The sequence below is a fragment of the Phaseolus vulgaris genome, chromosome 1, assembly GCF_051622355.1.
Source record: "Phaseolus vulgaris cultivar YP4 chromosome 1, ASM5162235v1, whole genome shotgun sequence".
In the NCBI taxonomy this organism is placed as follows: domain Eukaryota; kingdom Viridiplantae; phylum Streptophyta; class Magnoliopsida; order Fabales; family Fabaceae; genus Phaseolus; species Phaseolus vulgaris.
In genome coordinates, this window is record NC_143498.1 from 51,823,959 (window position 1) to 51,843,259 (window position 19,301).

Genomic DNA, 19,301 nt, shown 5'->3' on the forward strand with positions numbered 1-19,301 from the left:
TATAAAAATTGTATCTAAATTGTTTTGAACTGTAACAAATTAGATTAGTTGAGTAATGTAGCACTTGATTCACCCATACTGATTCACTTTAATTAACATGAATTGAAAGCGCGATATGACAGTGCAAGTAAGAACGATGTGATTAGGATATACAAGGAGGAAAGGGAAATGGTGAAAGTTGAAAGAAAGAAATAACGTAGAAAAGGCATAGGAGGGTTGTTAACATAACATGATATAACATCACACAATGAAAGTGTACAAGACCAGCTCTCTTTCAGCAGAGAGAAGCCATGTGCCAAGTTCTCCAATGATGTCATTTTCGATCAAAATGAAATCCTTACCCCTTATATGCTTAATAATGTTTGAGGGAAGTGAGCCATGGCCCATTTGGAAACATGATATGTTGGTTGGTTAGTCCTTGCTTGGATTTGTCTTTTTCTTGCTTTGGCAGTGACAAGCTAGCATGTATAGGTTATAAAGAGAAGTAGTTTGTTCACACCATTCACAAAATAAACCAGTGGTTGATTTGATGTTGCCCAACTAATTCAGATATTTTCATCTACAGGGGAGAATACAGCCACAAGCTTCAGACTACTGCCACAGTATCAAGTGGTTAGAAACAAGACCAATTCAATTCCTAAGTAAATGAAAGAAGTTGACAAATAACAACAGAATACATCATATGATCCCAACTAGTACTAGACTATCTTAAGGTTTACAATTCATTCATCAATATCATCATATATTCACACAATTTTTACTATTGAGAGGCTCGGACAGCGACAAGGCAGGGAACTTCATTAACTTTAACATATAAATTTTCTAATCCAATCAATGACTACACTCACCATTCAACAGGAATCCTACTGGTATAAAAAGTCCTAAAAATATTACTGTAGTCAAATGGAAAAACACTGAAGGGGATTTGATTGAATGATATTCTTTTTGTTCATACTCAGAATATGTATAGCACACAGAAATCATCAAGGGGTTAAACAGGTAACAAATCTGAAACTAATTCATTAATCAAATAAGCTAGTATGTCCCCCTCAACCTCTAAACCCTCTTCAAATGCTTCAACATCAAAGTCAAGCCATTTCCCACATCCAGAGCTCATGTCCTTTGTGACAAGCTCATCCACCATTACCTCTTCCATGCTTCTAAAACTCAGCATCTCCTTGTACAGCTCCTCTGCCATCCAGCTTTTCCTCTGAACAGACATCATCCATCCAGGCCACACTTTGCACGTTCCTATGAAAGCTTGCTTGCATCTTAACTCCAGGAACTCGCTGACAAAGTCAAATATAGCCTTCCTTTCAAGTTTACAGTACTCTTCTCCATAGTTTTCTGTTATACTATTCTGATTCTCCAACTGATCAAATAAATTTGGCATAATTACAGTACTAGTTTGACCCATGGCAAATTCTTCTGCCATAAACTCTGCATTGCCAAGAATATCCTGTACATATTCAAGTTCTGTGTTACTTGACCTTTTAAAATCAACCGAATTAGATATTCCACTCATTTGTTTGACAGTCATATTTCCGTCCCCCGATGTGGAAGGGCTTTTCTCTGGTCCTTTCACCTCACTTTCAAGTGATACAGATTCGCTTATCTGGGAAAAACTAGAGACTTCTTCATCTTGCATTGAAGAATAAATTGTGCTGGCTGAAAGAAGAAAGGGAAGAAACCGATGGGCTTTACAACTTTACAGATAAGTCCCTTTATTCTGAGGGAATGCAAGAAATTGTAACTTCTATAGCCCAATATTGATGAATGAAAAATATATAAGTTGTTAATATACATATCCAGAAAAAATATATTTGACATTTTATTTTGAATAAATAATAGAAGAGTCAAAAAGTATGCAAAATAATCCAGTTTTGAAGAATAACTTCACACCATCTGCAAAGGATGTTCTAGAGCTAATTCCTTCTCCACAAAAAACAACAATGCCTCAAAATTCTTTGAAAGCATCGTGCAATTTCTTACCAAATAAGTAAAAGGAACATGGATTGTGAGATTTTGTTTTTATTTCTATTTTTTTAGTTCCTAACAAATTTTGTTCATCAGCAATGAAAAGACAAAGATTAAAACATTACCATAAGCGCTGTCTTCGCTATCCAAGTAACTTTCGCTGACAAGAGTTTCGAAACCGGCAACAGAAGTAGAACCCCAACAAACTGAACCATTTCCACTTTCACTATTGCTGCTACAGCTAGGATCTTGATTTGCTTCTGACGTCTGCACAAGTGATTGAATACTAAGATAATCAAAGAGATTCTTCTCAGTCTAAAGATTACTGAAAATTGCATATAACCTAATCTGTAAAATCAGATTCTATAAATTATGTGAGAACCATCCCAAACAAATCACCAGAAAATTGTAATATGCATTCCAAACATTCTTCTTCCCAACCTCAACATATTCTCTTCACTAATTGATGGCAGGAAGCAAGCAAGATGTGGTATCAATAATTAATACTTGAACTGAAAATCATAATAGACAAAGCTGAAAACATAACGGGATGAGATACCTGCAGTTGTTGATTCATGCTAAGCACTGGATCATCACTTGATCGAGAGTCAAGAATGCTGTCCAGTTTATCACTAAACAGGTCAGGGAAAAGGCTTCTGTCTTGTTCCTTAGGCATGGTACTTGCCGCACTGGGAACTTTGTCTTGCACACTAGATCCCAAACCAGAAGAACTACCCTCTGCAGCCAAGGTACATTGGGGTAAGTTAATTCTAGATGTCAATTCTTGTAGCTTTTTGTCCAACAGGACACTTAAAGCATCACTGTCTATCATATGTTTCCCTTGTGGAGATAATGACAATTTTTTGGGATAAAAACTATCACTGTGCCCAAGAGAGTTTACATCAATTCTATTTCTGGTTCCGATGGCGTGCTCAGTAGCGGAAGACAACTCAGGCATACTTCTTCTTAAGGGAGATGTAAATGTAAATGAAATAACATCCTTGCTTTCTTTCATGTTAAATGCATCCTGATCAAAACTTCCATCAGTAGTAAAATTGCATTTAATGGACTTACTTCCAAAATTATTTACTGCGTTATCAGGACCTCTAGCCTCATGAACATCACTGCTGATATACTTTGTCTTTCGGGAAGTACTTACTGCTTTGGATCTTTGAAACTCTTTTTCGATGTCAGTTGCCCTGGTGCTTGACCTTTTTGGCTGAATTTTGGCAGTTTTAGCACCCTTGTTTGTTGTCTTCATTATTCCAAAAGTTTCTGAAGATGGAGCTCGTGTTGTTGGCTTATTGGAATCTATTTTTGAAGTTGATTTACACTTGGCAGTCATGCTATTCTGCTTTTGATTATTCTGTCCTAGCACATTGTCATTCCGACTTGAGCAAGGTCTCTGCTGCATGGCTTTTTGTGTACTTGGTTTCTGGCTCCTCAAGTGCTGATTTGACTTCATCTCATTCTTCTCTTTCTGTCTCATGCATTTCATATCACCATTTGAAATCAATGTATCTCTACTATGAGCGTTGTTTCTGGCTTGGATTGCAAGTGAAACTGGTTTTCCTTTACTCGCTAAATGGCAAGAGCTATTTTTTTCTGAACCTCTTGAACCCTTGAATGCTGAAGTGCATTTAGACAAATTACTACTCCTCTCACTAAGCTTGCCATTTGCAGGATAGGTTTTGCTCATATTCACAGGCTTTCCAGACACGGATGTATATTGTGCAGCTTCCAATCTCTCTTTCAAATTGAGAATTCTCAAGGGAACAGATGAAGGCCTAGTAGAAGCTGTTCTATTCCTCAAATACCGCTGAGGGCTTGCCTCAATTATCTTAGCAGCTGCCTCCATTACATGGGCAGCACTTTTTGATGGCAGAATACCAGGACTCTTGATAGGAGACAGCAGTTTATTATGAGTAACTGGAATGGGTTTAGCTGACTTTGGAGGCAACATTTCAGTTTGAAATCTCTTTATTGGAAGGTTTTCCACTTTTCTAGCCCTTGAGTCCATGGCACCCAATTGAGACTTCTCCAGCTTAAGCAGTGTATTTATGTAGTCTGCAGGGAAAAACTCATTCACTGAATGAACAGCACCCTCATTACAGTGAGAGACTCCATGAGATGTAGAGCCGTAAAATGAGGTGCAGGAGGGCTCCGTGACTGCCGAAGCTGGCAATGAATCCAAACCCATGAGTCTCGCTACTAACCCAGGAGCTTTACTCCCACATCCTTCATCACTACAAATTGAAAGGGTGCTCTCAAAATCACAACTTTGACTGTTACTCGGACTTGCTCCAATTTCATCCACCTTTATCTGAAATAATTGCAAAAAAAAAAAACAATTAATATCAAAATACATAGTAGTCCAGTTTAAATTATTTTTTCATAAGTACTTGCATGAGTAAAAAACAAACTAATATATAAAACTTATGACAAAATGCCTAATGTATTTTTCCTACTTATTTTCTTCTCCTACAAGTATGGATAGATAAATTTATCCCAAAAAAAAATACTAAGAGTAAAAATAAAAACAAATAACAAGCAGAGTACAAAAAAGGGAACAAATTCACACCCTGGTGAGCTGCGACTTCTGTAAGTTCTCCACATTTTCCTTCCCTTGTTTTGAAATATCTACATTATTGTAACAGAAGCATTTAGAATAGGCACACATGAGAGAGCGACAAAAGCATTGAAGAAAAATATTCACTGTTCAATCAGTAAGTGTACATGGAATGCAAACAATGACAACAAAAATGAACATTAATAATACCAGGATCGCTCCAAACCAGCTTCTTTCGAGATTTGGAGTTCCAATCAAACAAGCTAAGGAAGCTTCCCTTGGAACGCCTCTTCTCCATCTCCATTTCTGGTTCTCCTATCTCAGGAAAAATACAACATCAACCCACATAGTGTTACGGATATGAAAGTTAACATCTTTCCACAATTAGGTTCTCTCAACTCTAGAACCCAAATCTCTAATCCCAAAATCAATTAACATTTTGAATGAAACTAGCTACAGAAAACAGCTAATCGAAATCTTACCTGGTTTCAGTGGCCCATTTTGAAAATTAAAGAGCTTCCTGTTGCAGGAGAATCAGAAAACACAATTGCCTTGAAAATAACAACTTGTTGAGTTATTTTCAGAGACCCATTATCCAATGCATATACTTTTCGTTATTAATGCAGTAATTTGTGAAAAGGGGCAACACATACACAGCACAACCCTTAGCTGGGATGCCTCAATATTCCACGGAGAAACAAATTCAAGTGTGGAAACGAAAGAAGATCTGAGAATTGGGTGTGGAGAATGAGAGTGAGTGTGAGAGTGAAACACGAGAAAAGTAGGAGAAAAAGAAAAATCTGCTATTGTGGAGAGAGCCAAAGACAGGGATGTCTTCGCGGATCGGTCAAATTAAAAACAAAACAAATAATGGAAGGATAAAAAGGGTTTTGCCTCGCTTTTTATCCAAGTGAATAATAATTGAATAGTTTTTTTTTTTTCAAAATCTAAATAGGTATTTTTTAGTGAAATTTTTATTTTTATTCGACTATGGTTGTTTCATAAAATTCTATTCTCACAAATGAAACTAGATATTAAATATTTATTTATTCAAATAAAAAAAAATCTTGTTCAAACTTGTTCGCTTCTAACTTTTATTTTTTATTTTTCATTTTTATGACACAGTCATACTAGAATTCCTTACTTGTTACATATTACACTTTCTCACTTTCATTAAAAATGTTTTCAACATTAATAATCCAAATTATAATATAAATTCATTGATATCTTATTTTATTTGATAATTTAATAAAAAATATGGTATCCTAATTTTTAAAATGTTGTCAAAAGAATCCTTTTATTACTTCTCCATTCAAATGTGTGGAAATGTAATATTTTATTTTAATTATTAAAAGACTTACACTATTTATTTTGATTTGAAATAGAATATTTGATTTTTTTATCAGCAAATATAATATTTGATATAAAACAAAAAAAATAGACAAGTGTTAAAAATTAACTAAAAAACATAAAAATATATCTGCATGAAACCCATATAAACTTATCTCTTTTATTAGTTCATGCGTGAATAACATATTATGAGTGATTTGATAACGACCTGATAGTGGGTGGTACGATAGGTCCAACAAACACTTGTTAGGATAGACTTTAAATGATTCTGATACCATCAGACGAAGTGGACGCCTAACTCAATCTCATAAAATCGACTACTCATGAGGTTGAGGTTTGCACCCACTTATATACAATGAATTGTCTTCATCTCTAGTCGATGTGAGATCTCCAACAAATAATAGTCATGTTATTCTATTGACAACAAAAATCAAACAACAAAGTACTTAGACAAAAATAAATAAAAAATGTTTTAAGTGATCAATATAAGATAACTTTTTTAATAGAAACTCAATTAAAAATACCAAAATCTATGAGATACTTAAAATTTAATTAATTTTTTTTATCATGCTTTGACATGAAAATTGTTCATAAAATATATAAAATATCTAAGTTTATTCGATGTGAGAGATTTATCTTTATTTCTTAAAAAATTGTAAGTATAATCATATCATAACATACAAACAGGTGTTTATTTATTTATTAAAATATACAAACATAAATTTTTATATACTTTCATATAAAGGTGTGTATTGTTTTACAAAAATGTATAATTATGAAATATTCACTATCTTTTTGTAGTGTCTATTATTTTTAAAACTTATTGGTGGTCTTATTTCAATTCTTATTCACTTGCCTTTAGTACTTGTTCAAACATGTGTTTAACCATATACATGTGTATATGTGTTTAGTGCTTCTCGACTTTATTCGATCAATTTGAAAACATGTTGATAATAAGTTGTATCTCAAACTAAAGGAGTTGTTCTAAATATACTTATCTGTTAATGCACCATTTAGGAATATGATCTTAACTTGCATTTGATAAAGTCTCATTAATCTGATGTGCAAAATAAGAATAAAATGTGTACGGTCTTGAGTCTTGGATCTACATGAGAATATTTTTTCAGTTAGACTCTCTTCTAATACCTTCTATCAATTTTATTTTATCAAGACTATTTATAACTAATTATTTTTTTGAGTTTGTAACTTATTTTAAAATTAATTATTCTATTGATTTTGTAATAATTTTTTAAAAAGATTAAGGTTCACATTATTATTTTTATCTTATTTTAAGTTATAATCTTAATTTAATGATTTATTAAATTATTTTCAAGTTTATTTTCAGATTGTACACTTGATCATAACATAATTTTTCTATATTTATATGAGATAAATATATTTTAATTTATTTGTTAATATCTATATTTTATTATTCTAAATAGTCTTCAACAATAATAATTATTCAGATAAATTGAAATTCTATTTATTATTACAAATGTTCTTACAAATCTTACACTCTGACGTTTAGAGTTATAAAAATGACATTACCTTTTACCATAAAAGTTCCCACCCATTTATACTATTTTTGTGGGCTTCATCCTCTTTGAATGCCTAAGCTAGGCTCAATGATCATTAACTGTTCTTTAACGTCTCTATTAGGAATTAATACCCCTAATCCCCAGTCTGACATGGATATTGTCTTTTACTGATAGGTCGTCAAATCATCTAAATTTTCGACCATCAAACTTTCGTTTTTTATTTTATTTTATTTTTATCAACAATGAATTAATAAAATAAAATAAGACATTTAAGGAGTGCTTCAACCTTTATACATATTTTTTACCTAATTTAGGAGTTCAAACATACAAGACAACAATAACATTTTTTTCATATTATCAACTAATTAATAAATAAAATATTTGAAAACTAAATAATTTTTCCGACTCAAATATAAACGAAAACAACTCATTTACGTGCTAAATAAATAGAAAAACTAGTCAATGGGTAATTTTGACTTTTATATTTTATAAAAATTTCAATTTCAGTTCTTTTTTTTGCCAATTTTAGTTGTTTACATAATTTTAGTCCCTGAATACTTAACTATCTTCAATTAAATGGCTTTCAAACGGTATTTGATAATAAGTCCTGTTTTTTTTTATCTTATAATAGAAACGTTACACCCGTCAATTCTTTTTCCTCAATTTTATTGTCTCATATTTTAAAAAAAACTATGAATAATTGAAATAAAAATTAAAAAAGTTGGATAAGTAAAAATTAAAGGATCAAAATTGCTAACAAAAATTGTATAACCAAAATTATGAATAACTAAAATAATAAAATATTAAAATTGAGAAAAAAAATGAAAAACTAAAATTACAATCAAACCTAAATATTATCTAATCCTATGAATTGTGAGTTAAAAGAAAATAAATAAATAAAATCAGTGCAGTGTGTTCCAATTTGAGGAATCACTAAAAAAAAGTTATATCTATTTGATTTAGTCAATTTTTTAAATAAATTATAATTTATTTATTTTTCAATTTTTCTCCTTTCATTAACAACTTTTCATTTTTGTTCATTAGTCATTCTTTTCTAACAATTTAGAAAATCTCAACTCTGACAAATCCCTTTGTTCATATATTTATACTAATTCATACAAATTATATTGAAAATTTTAAAAAGATTGATCTTTTGTTTTGCGCCCGCTTCAAGACAGGATTACTAATCAACAAATCTTGGAAAAAACAACCACATCTATTTATTTATATATATATATATATAATTCTATAATTTCATTGATATTTTCACCTTATTCTTATACATAGAAAATTAGACTCAATTTTTTTACTGCAATTTGAAATCATAATACTTTCTCTATAAATACTTCCTCTATAAGTAATATAGTATACTATTTTATAAATTAGATTAAATAAAAGCTGTTTTATTGCACTCATATATCATCATGTAATTTGGGAAGTCGGTTCATTATTGATATGTTTGATAAAACCATTTTAACTGTATCGAGACAAATCTCCTGAAGAGGTTTTACTGGTGTTGTCCGTTAATTTGTGGATTCTTATAAGAAAATTATATAAAAAAAGTAAGAAAAATTAAGATTTATTTATTTACATAACTCTATGTACAAGAAATATATATATATATATATATATATAAATAAAGTGAATGAGATTTTCCCTCTCCAAATTATAACTTAATTATTTAGATTATGAAATTCTATTATTTTTAAATTAATTGTTGTATATAATTGATATAATTGCGTACAATATGGTATTACGTATATAATAATAATTAAGTATAATTTGATAATTATTATTTTCTTAATACTCGTTTCGTATGTGAATATCATGAACCCAACTTGCTTGTGTTCTCAAATTTATTGCTAAGTGTATTCCTAAAAATATCCCAACTTAAATTTTTCTCGCACAATGTAACAGTTTATCTCAATGTGTGTTTTGTGCGTTCATGAAATCCAGAATGACACCTTTAAGTCCTACAACAAATCTCGCAATCAAACTATCTCTATTGGTCATCGCGCGGTATTATGTTTCTACCAATGATCTTGATACATTTGTCTATTTTTTTTACTTCCATGATATAATAGAAGAACAACAAGAAAAATGCAATACCCAGATATTGATCTCTGAGTTGTGTCACAACCTCCTCAATTTGAGTCACAATAAGCTGTCAATGTCATATTGTTCTCGGATGACAATAACAATCCTTGTCTCGGTGATCCTTTGATGTGCTTTAGAACTCGAATTGCGACATCCCAATGAGGTTTTCGTGGAGTGGTATATATTGACTTAGGGTCCAAACCAAAAATACTTTGTCAGGCCGACTAACCTTGAGGTATATCAGTCGTCCCACAAGTCGTTTGTATTTTATTGATCTTTAATGACTCTCCATCGTCTGGTGTGAGTTTTAGGTATTGCTCCATTGAATTTTTGTTTGGACAAGCACCTGTGAGTGAGTCCGTATCCTGCAAAACATCAAACGCATATTTTCTTTGTGACATGTAAATAGCAGTTTTGGAACGAGATCTTTAATGCAAAATTGTTGTAATAGACAATCTTTAAGTCAAATCATTTGTCAAAAGAATATCATCCAAATAAATCAAAAGAGCAGTAAATGATGAATTATTTTGTCTTGTGAACAAAGAATAGTTTGTCTTGGATCTGATAATGAGAAACAAAGATCGACTTTGTTGCCAGCAACTTGGATGGCGGAGCAACCCAAATAATTTGCTATTGACAGAGAAGGTACTATCTACAATTGAATTGAGATACAATAGAATATGCCACTGACATTTGTTTTTTTTTTTTCTTTATCAGCCAGAATTTAACATCGTGGCAATTGACTCTGACGTTCGTCTTGGATCGTTGATTTACATGAAAAAATGTTGAAAATCATGTCTGGGATGCCTCTTTGAGACCACAAAGAGATTTGTTGAGTTGACATACAATGTTTTCTCCGTCGATGATGTCGGATGTACAAATATATATATATATATATATATATATATATATATATATATATATATATAAGTCTATGAAGACTTTCTCTTTCCAAATTATAAGCTAAGATAGGGATCCACTAATTCTATCACATCATTATCATATAATTACGTACGATGTACAATAATTACAACCAGAATTCGATATGTTTAAACTTGCACTTTGGTGTTTGTCCAAATTTATTAGTGAAAAGCCTTTTGTCAATTTATAACAGGTTGTTGAAGACCTTTTATAAGATACTGTTTTTTAATTGATTGATACGTATTTAATAATTTGGAAGTTATTGAATTATTCATATTTAAGTCTATAAGAATATGCATTGTTATATTCTATGCAAGTAAGGCTTGCATTGCCTGTTCTTCAACAACAAATCAGGTTGAACTCCAACATGAAGAAACTTTGTCAATCACTTATAAAAACTTTTGATGTAGGTTGTCTTTACAACTTAATTTGATGACTCATTCCAGTATAGTATCCTATTTTTTTTAATTGTTGGACAGTTTGTAATGATTAAGTTTTTTTTTGAAAGTTTTTCATCGATTCAAGTTACTTTATCGGTATTTTAGATTATAGAAAATATTATTGGAGTGATAATGTTCAGACACAGCTAGAATATTTTTTTTTTCTAAAAGCATTGTGCATCTAATTTAGAAGTTTCTAATTGATAATAGTTTACTCTCGTTGCTTCACCAACTTCTTACCAAGAATACAACTTAAGACTCTTTAAAAAAGTTAGTTGAAAAATTTCACTAAAAAAAAATATATTATTTATAGATTTTTACTTACGGATTTAAATTCATAGGTAAATTCAACATTATCTACGGATATTACCTACGGACAACATTACCTACCGACAACATTACGTACGGATATTACATATAAATATGAATTCGTAGGTAAATTCAATATTACCTACCAACTATTACCATAAATCTTATTACCTACCAAATTTTATTCGCTGATTCTTTATTACTGATCAATTATTATGATAATAATTATATACATAATATTAAAAACATTATTATAATATGAATAATTATAAAATTATAAATAAAATTAGTAAATAAATAATAATAATCATAACTAATAAATATACATTATTAATATTATAAAATTAATAATATTAATATAATAATATAATAAATATTATATTAATAATATGAATAATATTAATAATAATAAAATTAGTAAGATTAATAGTATTAAAGATATTAATAATATTAATAATATTAATAATAATAACATAATAATATAAATACTATTAATAAAACTAATATTATTTATAATATTAACACTATTTATAATATTTAATAATATTAATAATATTTAATAATATTAAATATATGAATAATGTTAATAATTTTTATATTATTAATTATATTAATATTGATAAAAGTATAATGATAATAAAAAAGAAATTGACTGGTGGTTAAATTATTTAGCCTGATTATCATAAATGCGTAACTCTATAACTTAATTCGTTAAATTAACCTATCCTAAAATGAAGCAAAAGTTTTCAACTAAACAATAGATACTGTAATTAATCAGTTACCATCTGTATGGGTTGAGGTCTAGGGTTCATCTCTTTCAAGAAAAAAAAAAAAAAGTAGTTACCCATGAGATATTTAATTATTATATACAAAATTATAATTATGAAATCTGCTGTAACAAAAGTTAAAAACAACCACATAGTTCTCTTAACAATGCAGACATTACACATAGTATCTGTCAACAATTCATCTGATTGCAGATCTGCAATTTGACCAACTAGAGATTGCTCACGATCTTGATGCATTTGATCTTGAACCAGCGAAACCCTTTCTTGAAAGAATGCTTGATTTTGGCTTCCGTCGCGTAAAGCTTGTATTTAGTCACTCTTCGCTTTCTCTTCCTTTCGGCCTCATTCCACCACCACGAGCTCTTTGACTTGCTCACCGACATATTCCCACCGCCACTACGAGGTGGTTCATAGGAATACGAACTCATCATTTTGTTGTCCTTCGTGTTCTTCCTATTCACCTCGTCGTGTGAATAAGAGCATGAAGCGTAATGGCTCGGGAACCCATCCATCTCTTTCTTCTCCTTTCTGATCAATCACCCTCTCTGTGTTTTCTTCCCAGAAAAAAAAAATGGTTTTGCTCTTCAATTACCTTTTTTTTCTCTCAATCTCTCCCTCCCCTGAGATCGGAAGAGAGAGAGAAAGAGAGAAAATTGAAATTGAAGAACCTCTGGGAATGTGTTATATATATATATATATAGGAGAATTAAGTTACATATATAGGAGAATTAAGTATGAAACAGGACCAGGTTCCTAGCCTGGAATGAGTGTGGAAAGGAACAGAAAACCATGATTTTGTCGCCATGCCAATGCCATGCATGTTTTATTTTCCTTTTCAACCTACTTAACCGTAATACGCGCCGCCACTAAATTTTCATCTTAATTTAACCTTCCCTCCACTAATTATAGAACTTATCTTATAACCCCCTACACAAATATGACTTATTGTATTTTTCACTGTTTTATTTTTTGATATTAATGTCTTCACGAAAACTCCTATAATTTAATTCCCAGGGTTTTGCTTCACAGAAGGTACAATAAGACATTGTATATTGTAATTCAGTTTAACCTCTAGTTTCTTTATATATAATCATATTTGTTTTAAATATTTCAAAAGTTATAAAATTTTAATTTAAGTTTCTAAACAGTTTTTATTTAATGTCATCTCAACTATTTTGTTTCTTTTAATTCTGAAAATTTACCTTTTCTTCTCCAACTTATTTTTTTATTATAACAATTAATATAACTTTTACAATATAGTGATCTATCCTCTTGGTGAAGGTAATATCAAATCTTAATCTTGTTTTTTTTTAACACTAAAAAATTGTGAGCGTTTTTTTTTATCTATATAAGCGACAATATTGTCTCAACCATTCTAGATCTTACAGAATATGTGGCTTCCATCTGCTGCATAATTTGCATATTCAGTAAAAGTGAAAGAAAGGAAAGTATACTGTACCATATCCTCCATATATTGCACCATGTTTAGTAGAAAGGAAGAGTTTTTTTTTTTGTATTTGGTCAAAGGGTAGGATAAAACTAAACACACCATGTTTAGTAGAAAGGAAGAAATTTTTCTCTCTCAAAAACCTTTTTTTTTTTCAGCACTCTCTCAAAAACTAAACACACCATTAACTAAGATAGTGTGTCTTGGACTTTTAAACAAAAATGATTTTTTTTTTTAATTCTAGTCCATCAAGATTTTAATTTGTTTTTTTTTATATTGTGGCTGATCTTGTTTTACAAGTTTCAAAGCGGATAATACATCTGATGTAGCGATTGACCCTAATAATGGTATCTCAACGGACTTGAGACTGAATTGGTGTCGTTTGTGGTGACCGAAACAAAGTTTCAAAGACAAACCATGTTTCCTTAATCCTTAACGAGGAGTTTGTTCTAGTATCTTCAATAGTTTCACATCAGTTAAGAGTCAAGATCAATGACAATTTAAATATCGTTATTCCCTTAAAATCTTTTAAGACACCTTTTAAAGACAAGACAAAATTACGACAAAGTTTGGTTTTTATGTGATCTTTTCTCCTGTATTTATAATTAGTATTTTTTCAAAGTTGTAATTTGATTAAGGTTTCTACTTCTTAATTTATCTTGTTTTTATGTGATCTTTTCTCCTGTATTTATAATTAGTATTTTTTAAGGTTGTAATTTGATTTCTTTAACTAAGGTTTCTACTCCTTAATTTATCTTGTTTTCTCTAAGGCTTTGTTTGGATTAGAGGTTGTGGGTGAGTGGAAAGTTGATGAGGGTGTGGGTGAGTGGAAGTGTGAAGAAAGTGTGGAGAAAGTTGAGGATGTTTGGATTGGGAGATGTTAGAGTGGATATGTGAAGAAAGTTTATTCAGAAGTGGGAATGATGTGATAGTTGTGAGAGTATTTTAATATATTTTGAATAGTGTAAATTGTAAGATTACAAATTTACCCTTGTATATAAATAAATAGGAAAATGAAATATTAATGTTAAATTTTTGTTAGTAGATAATTTTAATATTATTAATGATTATTTAATAAATTTTATGTTATATAAATATATAATTTTTATTAATTATGATTTTGATTACTATTAATAATAACATTAATATAATTTAAGAAAATATGTCATGAACATTAATTAGTTGCAAAAATATATAAAGTTATTACATTTGATGTAGAGAGATAAATACATGTTAATTTGAAATTATGCAAATTATTACAATATTTTTTATAATTTTTTTTAAATTTTAACATTAATAAATTATGTTAAATCTACAAAAATTAAAATCCTAAACATTATAAATTTTGAATTCCATTCTGTCAAAATAAATGTTTTAAATAAAAATTTCTATTTTTAATAAACAATTCATTTTTTAAAAAATAATTACTTTCTACATTTATTATTAAAAAATCATATTTCTTCTCAAAAGTTTGACTGTTTTTTTTAATTAATACAACATTTTTTATAAAGTTTTTAATTATAACATGAACAATAATCCTACAAATTTTTAATTCCATTATGTAAACATATTATTTTAATTCCATTATGTAAACATATTCATTTTAAAACATAATAATTATCTACATTTATTACTATAAATTGAAATTTCTTATCTAAACTTTTTCTGCTTTCTTAACTTACTAAAACATTTATTTTGATTTTGTAATTTATAATATTAATTTATAAAAACCCTACACATTAAAAATTTCTATTTATTGTAAAAATATTCAGTTTAAATAAATAAATTTTTTTCTTATAAATAATTAAATGTTATAAAAAAATGACTACAACATTTTTTTTAATGTTTTTAGTGATAACATCAATATTTTATGTCAAATCTAAAAAAAAATTAACTAAACATTATAATTCCATTATGTAAAAATATTATTTAGAAATAAAAAGCTATTTTTATAAAACAATTTAAATTTTAAAAACTAATAAATATCTACATTTATTATTAGAAATTCAAATTTTTTCTCTAAACTTTTTTGCCTTTTTAACATTAAAATTACTATAACATTAAAATAAATAAATAAATAATTAAAAAACCTGAATAGAATGGAGGCCCTCTGATTTATGGTGGCATGTAGGAGAAAAGAGAAAAAGAAGGGTAGAAAAGTAATATTTTCCTGTAACACTCTCTCCTTTCTCTTCATTTTGGAGAAATGTAATATGCCCTCCACTTTACCCAGAGTTTCTCCCTCACCCACATACATAACTAGAAGCAAATGGGATACTACTGTGACTTCCATCGTCACAATACCACCCCTAACAAACGGTATCTAAATGAAAGCATCATACCAAAATCATCTGCTAAAATAATCATAACAACGATTTTATGAAGGACATTGTATCAACTTTGTAATATCATAACACTTTTTAGATAGAAGGGTGTTTGACGTCCTTCATTTGTATATATCGATAGTAATAATGATAAGATAAATGGATATTTTCCCCTCTCAAATTGAATAGCCTTTGAGGCATATAAAACTGTTTTTTTATTTCTTTTCTTTAATTCTCTACATCACCACACAACATTTCAACCGGGCCGCTTAATTTGAAAACTTGATCCATTCTCCTTAATTATCCCAATCAGTCCTCATTCACTGAACAAAAGAGTTCAAATTTGAAAAACACTGCACCAATTCAATCAAGCGTCTTACTCCGTTTTTCCTTTCCGCAGAAGTTCTTAGTTTCTCCTTCCAATACCAGAAACCACAAGTTAGTTTGTGAAAAAAAAGAGTTAATTACATTTTTTTTTAATTTTAAAAAAATATTTTACACTTTCTGTCCTATAAATATTTATAAAAAAATATTCAAACAAGTGATTTCTCCGAATTACTAGATCCAGCTGTTGTTGAATCAGCATTGCAGAAGGACATGGAATTGTGGTAAGAGCTAGTTTTTTTGTTACTCCGTCACATCTATGGTCTATTCGCGTAGCGTCCAAAGATAACCTTTTTGTGTTCACATGATTTAATTTTGACTCCGTAAACATGAGACACTGACGCATTTAATAAGCTCAGCATTTTTTAATTGAGAATTGGCATAGTCCATCGTTGATTGCAAACCAAATTTAGGCACATGGTTATCATCTTCCATGTGACTTTGATTTATCTTTCACGTCTTCAATCACCACCAAAACTTCATTTGGGTGTCTGTGTATTCTTGTCAAATTAGATGATTATGCTTAGAAGACTTTTATCAGCTAATAATCAGTTTCATTGCCATACCTTTGAAAAGTTTGTATATGCCAGAAAACTGTTTCTTGAAAATAGTTCATAGTTTGCAAACTGTTTTGATAGCTAAAAGAAAACAAAAAGTTAGCATAATTGTAAGCTGTTTAACAATTTTCATTTGAAGTGCACACCATGTGATAATACTTGGGGGGATTTCCTATGTACTCATATATATTATGATGTTTTGAGATTTTTCTTTAGTTTTATCTTTTTAGTTTAACTATTATTTTTTCATTCTCTAAAAAAAATACTTACTATCCAGCATTGTGATTATATTTGAGAGTAGATTTCAAAATTCTACCTCAACTATTAAAAGAACAGGTAATTCAATCTTTACACTAAAATCTAAAAACTATAATAAATTGGATTAACGACTACGAGTTTATCTTATATATATTGATTTTTTTTAGCGCAAAACTATTATTAAACTTTTGAACCTTTACTAATTTAGTTAAATTTTTTTATAATAAAATGATTAACTGTACTTTTTCATGTGATGGCAGATGATTGTTGTTACTTGAGGTGTCAGCTTAGCTGAGATGTCAAGTTGCATAATGATGTCTAATACGAAAACTTTATATATAAAAAAAATGATTAACTGTACTTATCAAGTATTTAACTTAGTTTAGTTTTATAATTCAATAGTTTAATTCACTTTGTAATTATTTTGTAGTTCAATTTAGTTCACCCCAATTTTCTTTTCCACTCCAAAAAAAAAACCGTTGATTCAAGTAATAACAGATCAATTAAAATTATATATCTTTTAAATTATTTAGATAATTTTTTCTCTAATTTAAATTTAAAATAAAAAACTAAACCTATTATATATGGTAAGAAACAAAGACCAAAACCAACATACAGTCAAACAATTAGGATAAATCCAACATTTAAAATTAACATTAAATCATATACATACAATTTAGAGGATCAAAACATCAATCAGAATAAGAAAAATAAGCTAAATGTACCTTAAAGATGATCCACAATCAAACCTTTAATTAAATAAAATCAAACACTTTTAAACCATTCATCACATTTTTTTTTTAAATATTATCTTATTCATAAGTTTTCAAATCTCACGTACTACCGTGATTCAAGTTGTCCCCCAATTAATATCTAACAAACATATTATAAATATGTTTTTTAATATTTTTTATATTTGATTTATAATATGTTTATATTTGATTTATAATATATTTATATTTATATGAATAGAAATTTATTATCTATAAAATTGGTGTATAATTCACACTAATATTACATATAATATTGTTTTTAAATTTTAATGCTTATATATTCATTGTAATAATTGATACACTCTATTTTTTCTATTATTGCATATTATATTATTATAGGAAAAGAAATTATGTATCAAAAAATGTCTCCTAGATAGGAAAGGTCCTGTGTGGAGCATAGTATTTTCTTGGAAACAGTTTTGGCCTTGCTTTCTGCATAAGGTGGGTAGGAGACTATGTTATGTTTTCTAATACTCTTACTACAATGTTGACAATTTCAACGAAACAACCTTTAAAATAAAGATTAAATTTTCTCTAAGTGTTCATTACTGACTAGTATCAAAGGTAAATTTCAATTAAAATGCTCCTGTGTTTCTATAATTTAATATTTCATCACTTGCCTTAATCATTCACTTCCAACTTTTACTCTTCTTTTTTCACAACAAAATATTATATTTGGTTATTTTTCATTCAATTCTGTTTTGATATAAGTTACTTATAATAACAAGAATCAATCACTAAAATTTTCTTTTGAAGTTTATTATTTTTAAAAGACACATTGTTAATGAAGGAAAGTATATATAAAATTTCATTCACCTTTATTTTTAAAGGATATATGACTACTAGACGTATTAAAATAAATTTTAATTGAGGTCTAAAAAGTTCATTTTTAAAACCTAGTATTGTTAAGAGTCAGTCACTTTAATCTCATAGATTAAGTATTGTCTGCTTTAGAACTCAAAGTTTCGTTACGGTACGTGTCGATAAATAAGTTAAGAGAAGAAACTATAAAATTTTATTCACTCTTAAGTAAGTAATGTGAAACTATAAACAATAAAAAAATCTAATAATTGGTAACCTATTATATAAATCAAATTTCATTTAATTAGTTAATCAAATATTAATAAAAAAATCAGTTTATGTGATGGTTTGTAAACGCGTACGGAAAGACTTCTCTTACAAGCGTGTCTGGTGATAGGAGGGAAAATAAAGTCTTTTTCATTATTTTTTGTTTTGCTATTTTGATGTCCATTTTTTGGTTGGACCCATCTAAAATAACCCCCAAACATAACAAATCTTTGCCTTTTAGTTAATTTTTCAGCTTTTCAACTTCATCCTCACTTGTGTCAGTAGTTATAACACCTTTTCTTGGATTTTTCTGGGATCCTGGAAGATACATTGTATCAATAGAAGTCACTCTTAGAATGTATGAATAATGATTTAGGATTTAGTTTTGCACTATCAGTCAATTAAAACTCATGTTCGGTAAGTTTATCGAAAGTGAAGAAATTTATTAGTAGTATGAGCTGTAACTAAATTACAGTATAAAATCGTTTTACGTTAAGAGTG

The 19,301-nt window shown here is 28.9% G+C and overlaps 1 protein-coding gene across 2 annotated transcripts; it reads right to left on the reverse strand.

Annotated features, from left to right (window-relative positions):
- Nucleotides 1–501: 501 nt before the first annotated feature.
- LOC137814912 (uncharacterized) lies at nt 502–5,422 on the reverse strand. Of its 2 annotated transcripts, none has more exons than XM_090293805.1 (6): nt 5,029–5,395; nt 4,757–4,861; nt 4,559–4,617; nt 2,537–4,300; nt 2,103–2,244; nt 502–591 (listed from the first exon to the last, which is right to left on the reverse strand). In XM_090293805.1, exons 2-6 carry the CDS (start codon nt 4,848–4,850, stop codon nt 587–589), a joined length of 2,064 nt encoding a protein of 687 aa, XP_090149931.1. In that variant the 5' UTR covers nt 4,851–4,861; nt 5,029–5,395; the 3' UTR covers nt 502–586. The 2 variants fall into 2 exon arrangements, with proteins under 2 accessions (XP_090149931.1, XP_068473960.2); XM_068617859.2 differs by lacking the exon at nt 502–591 and adding an exon at nt 905–1,668 and having other exon boundaries at nt 5,029–5,422.
- Between the last annotated feature and the right edge of the window lie 13,879 nt (nt 5,423–19,301).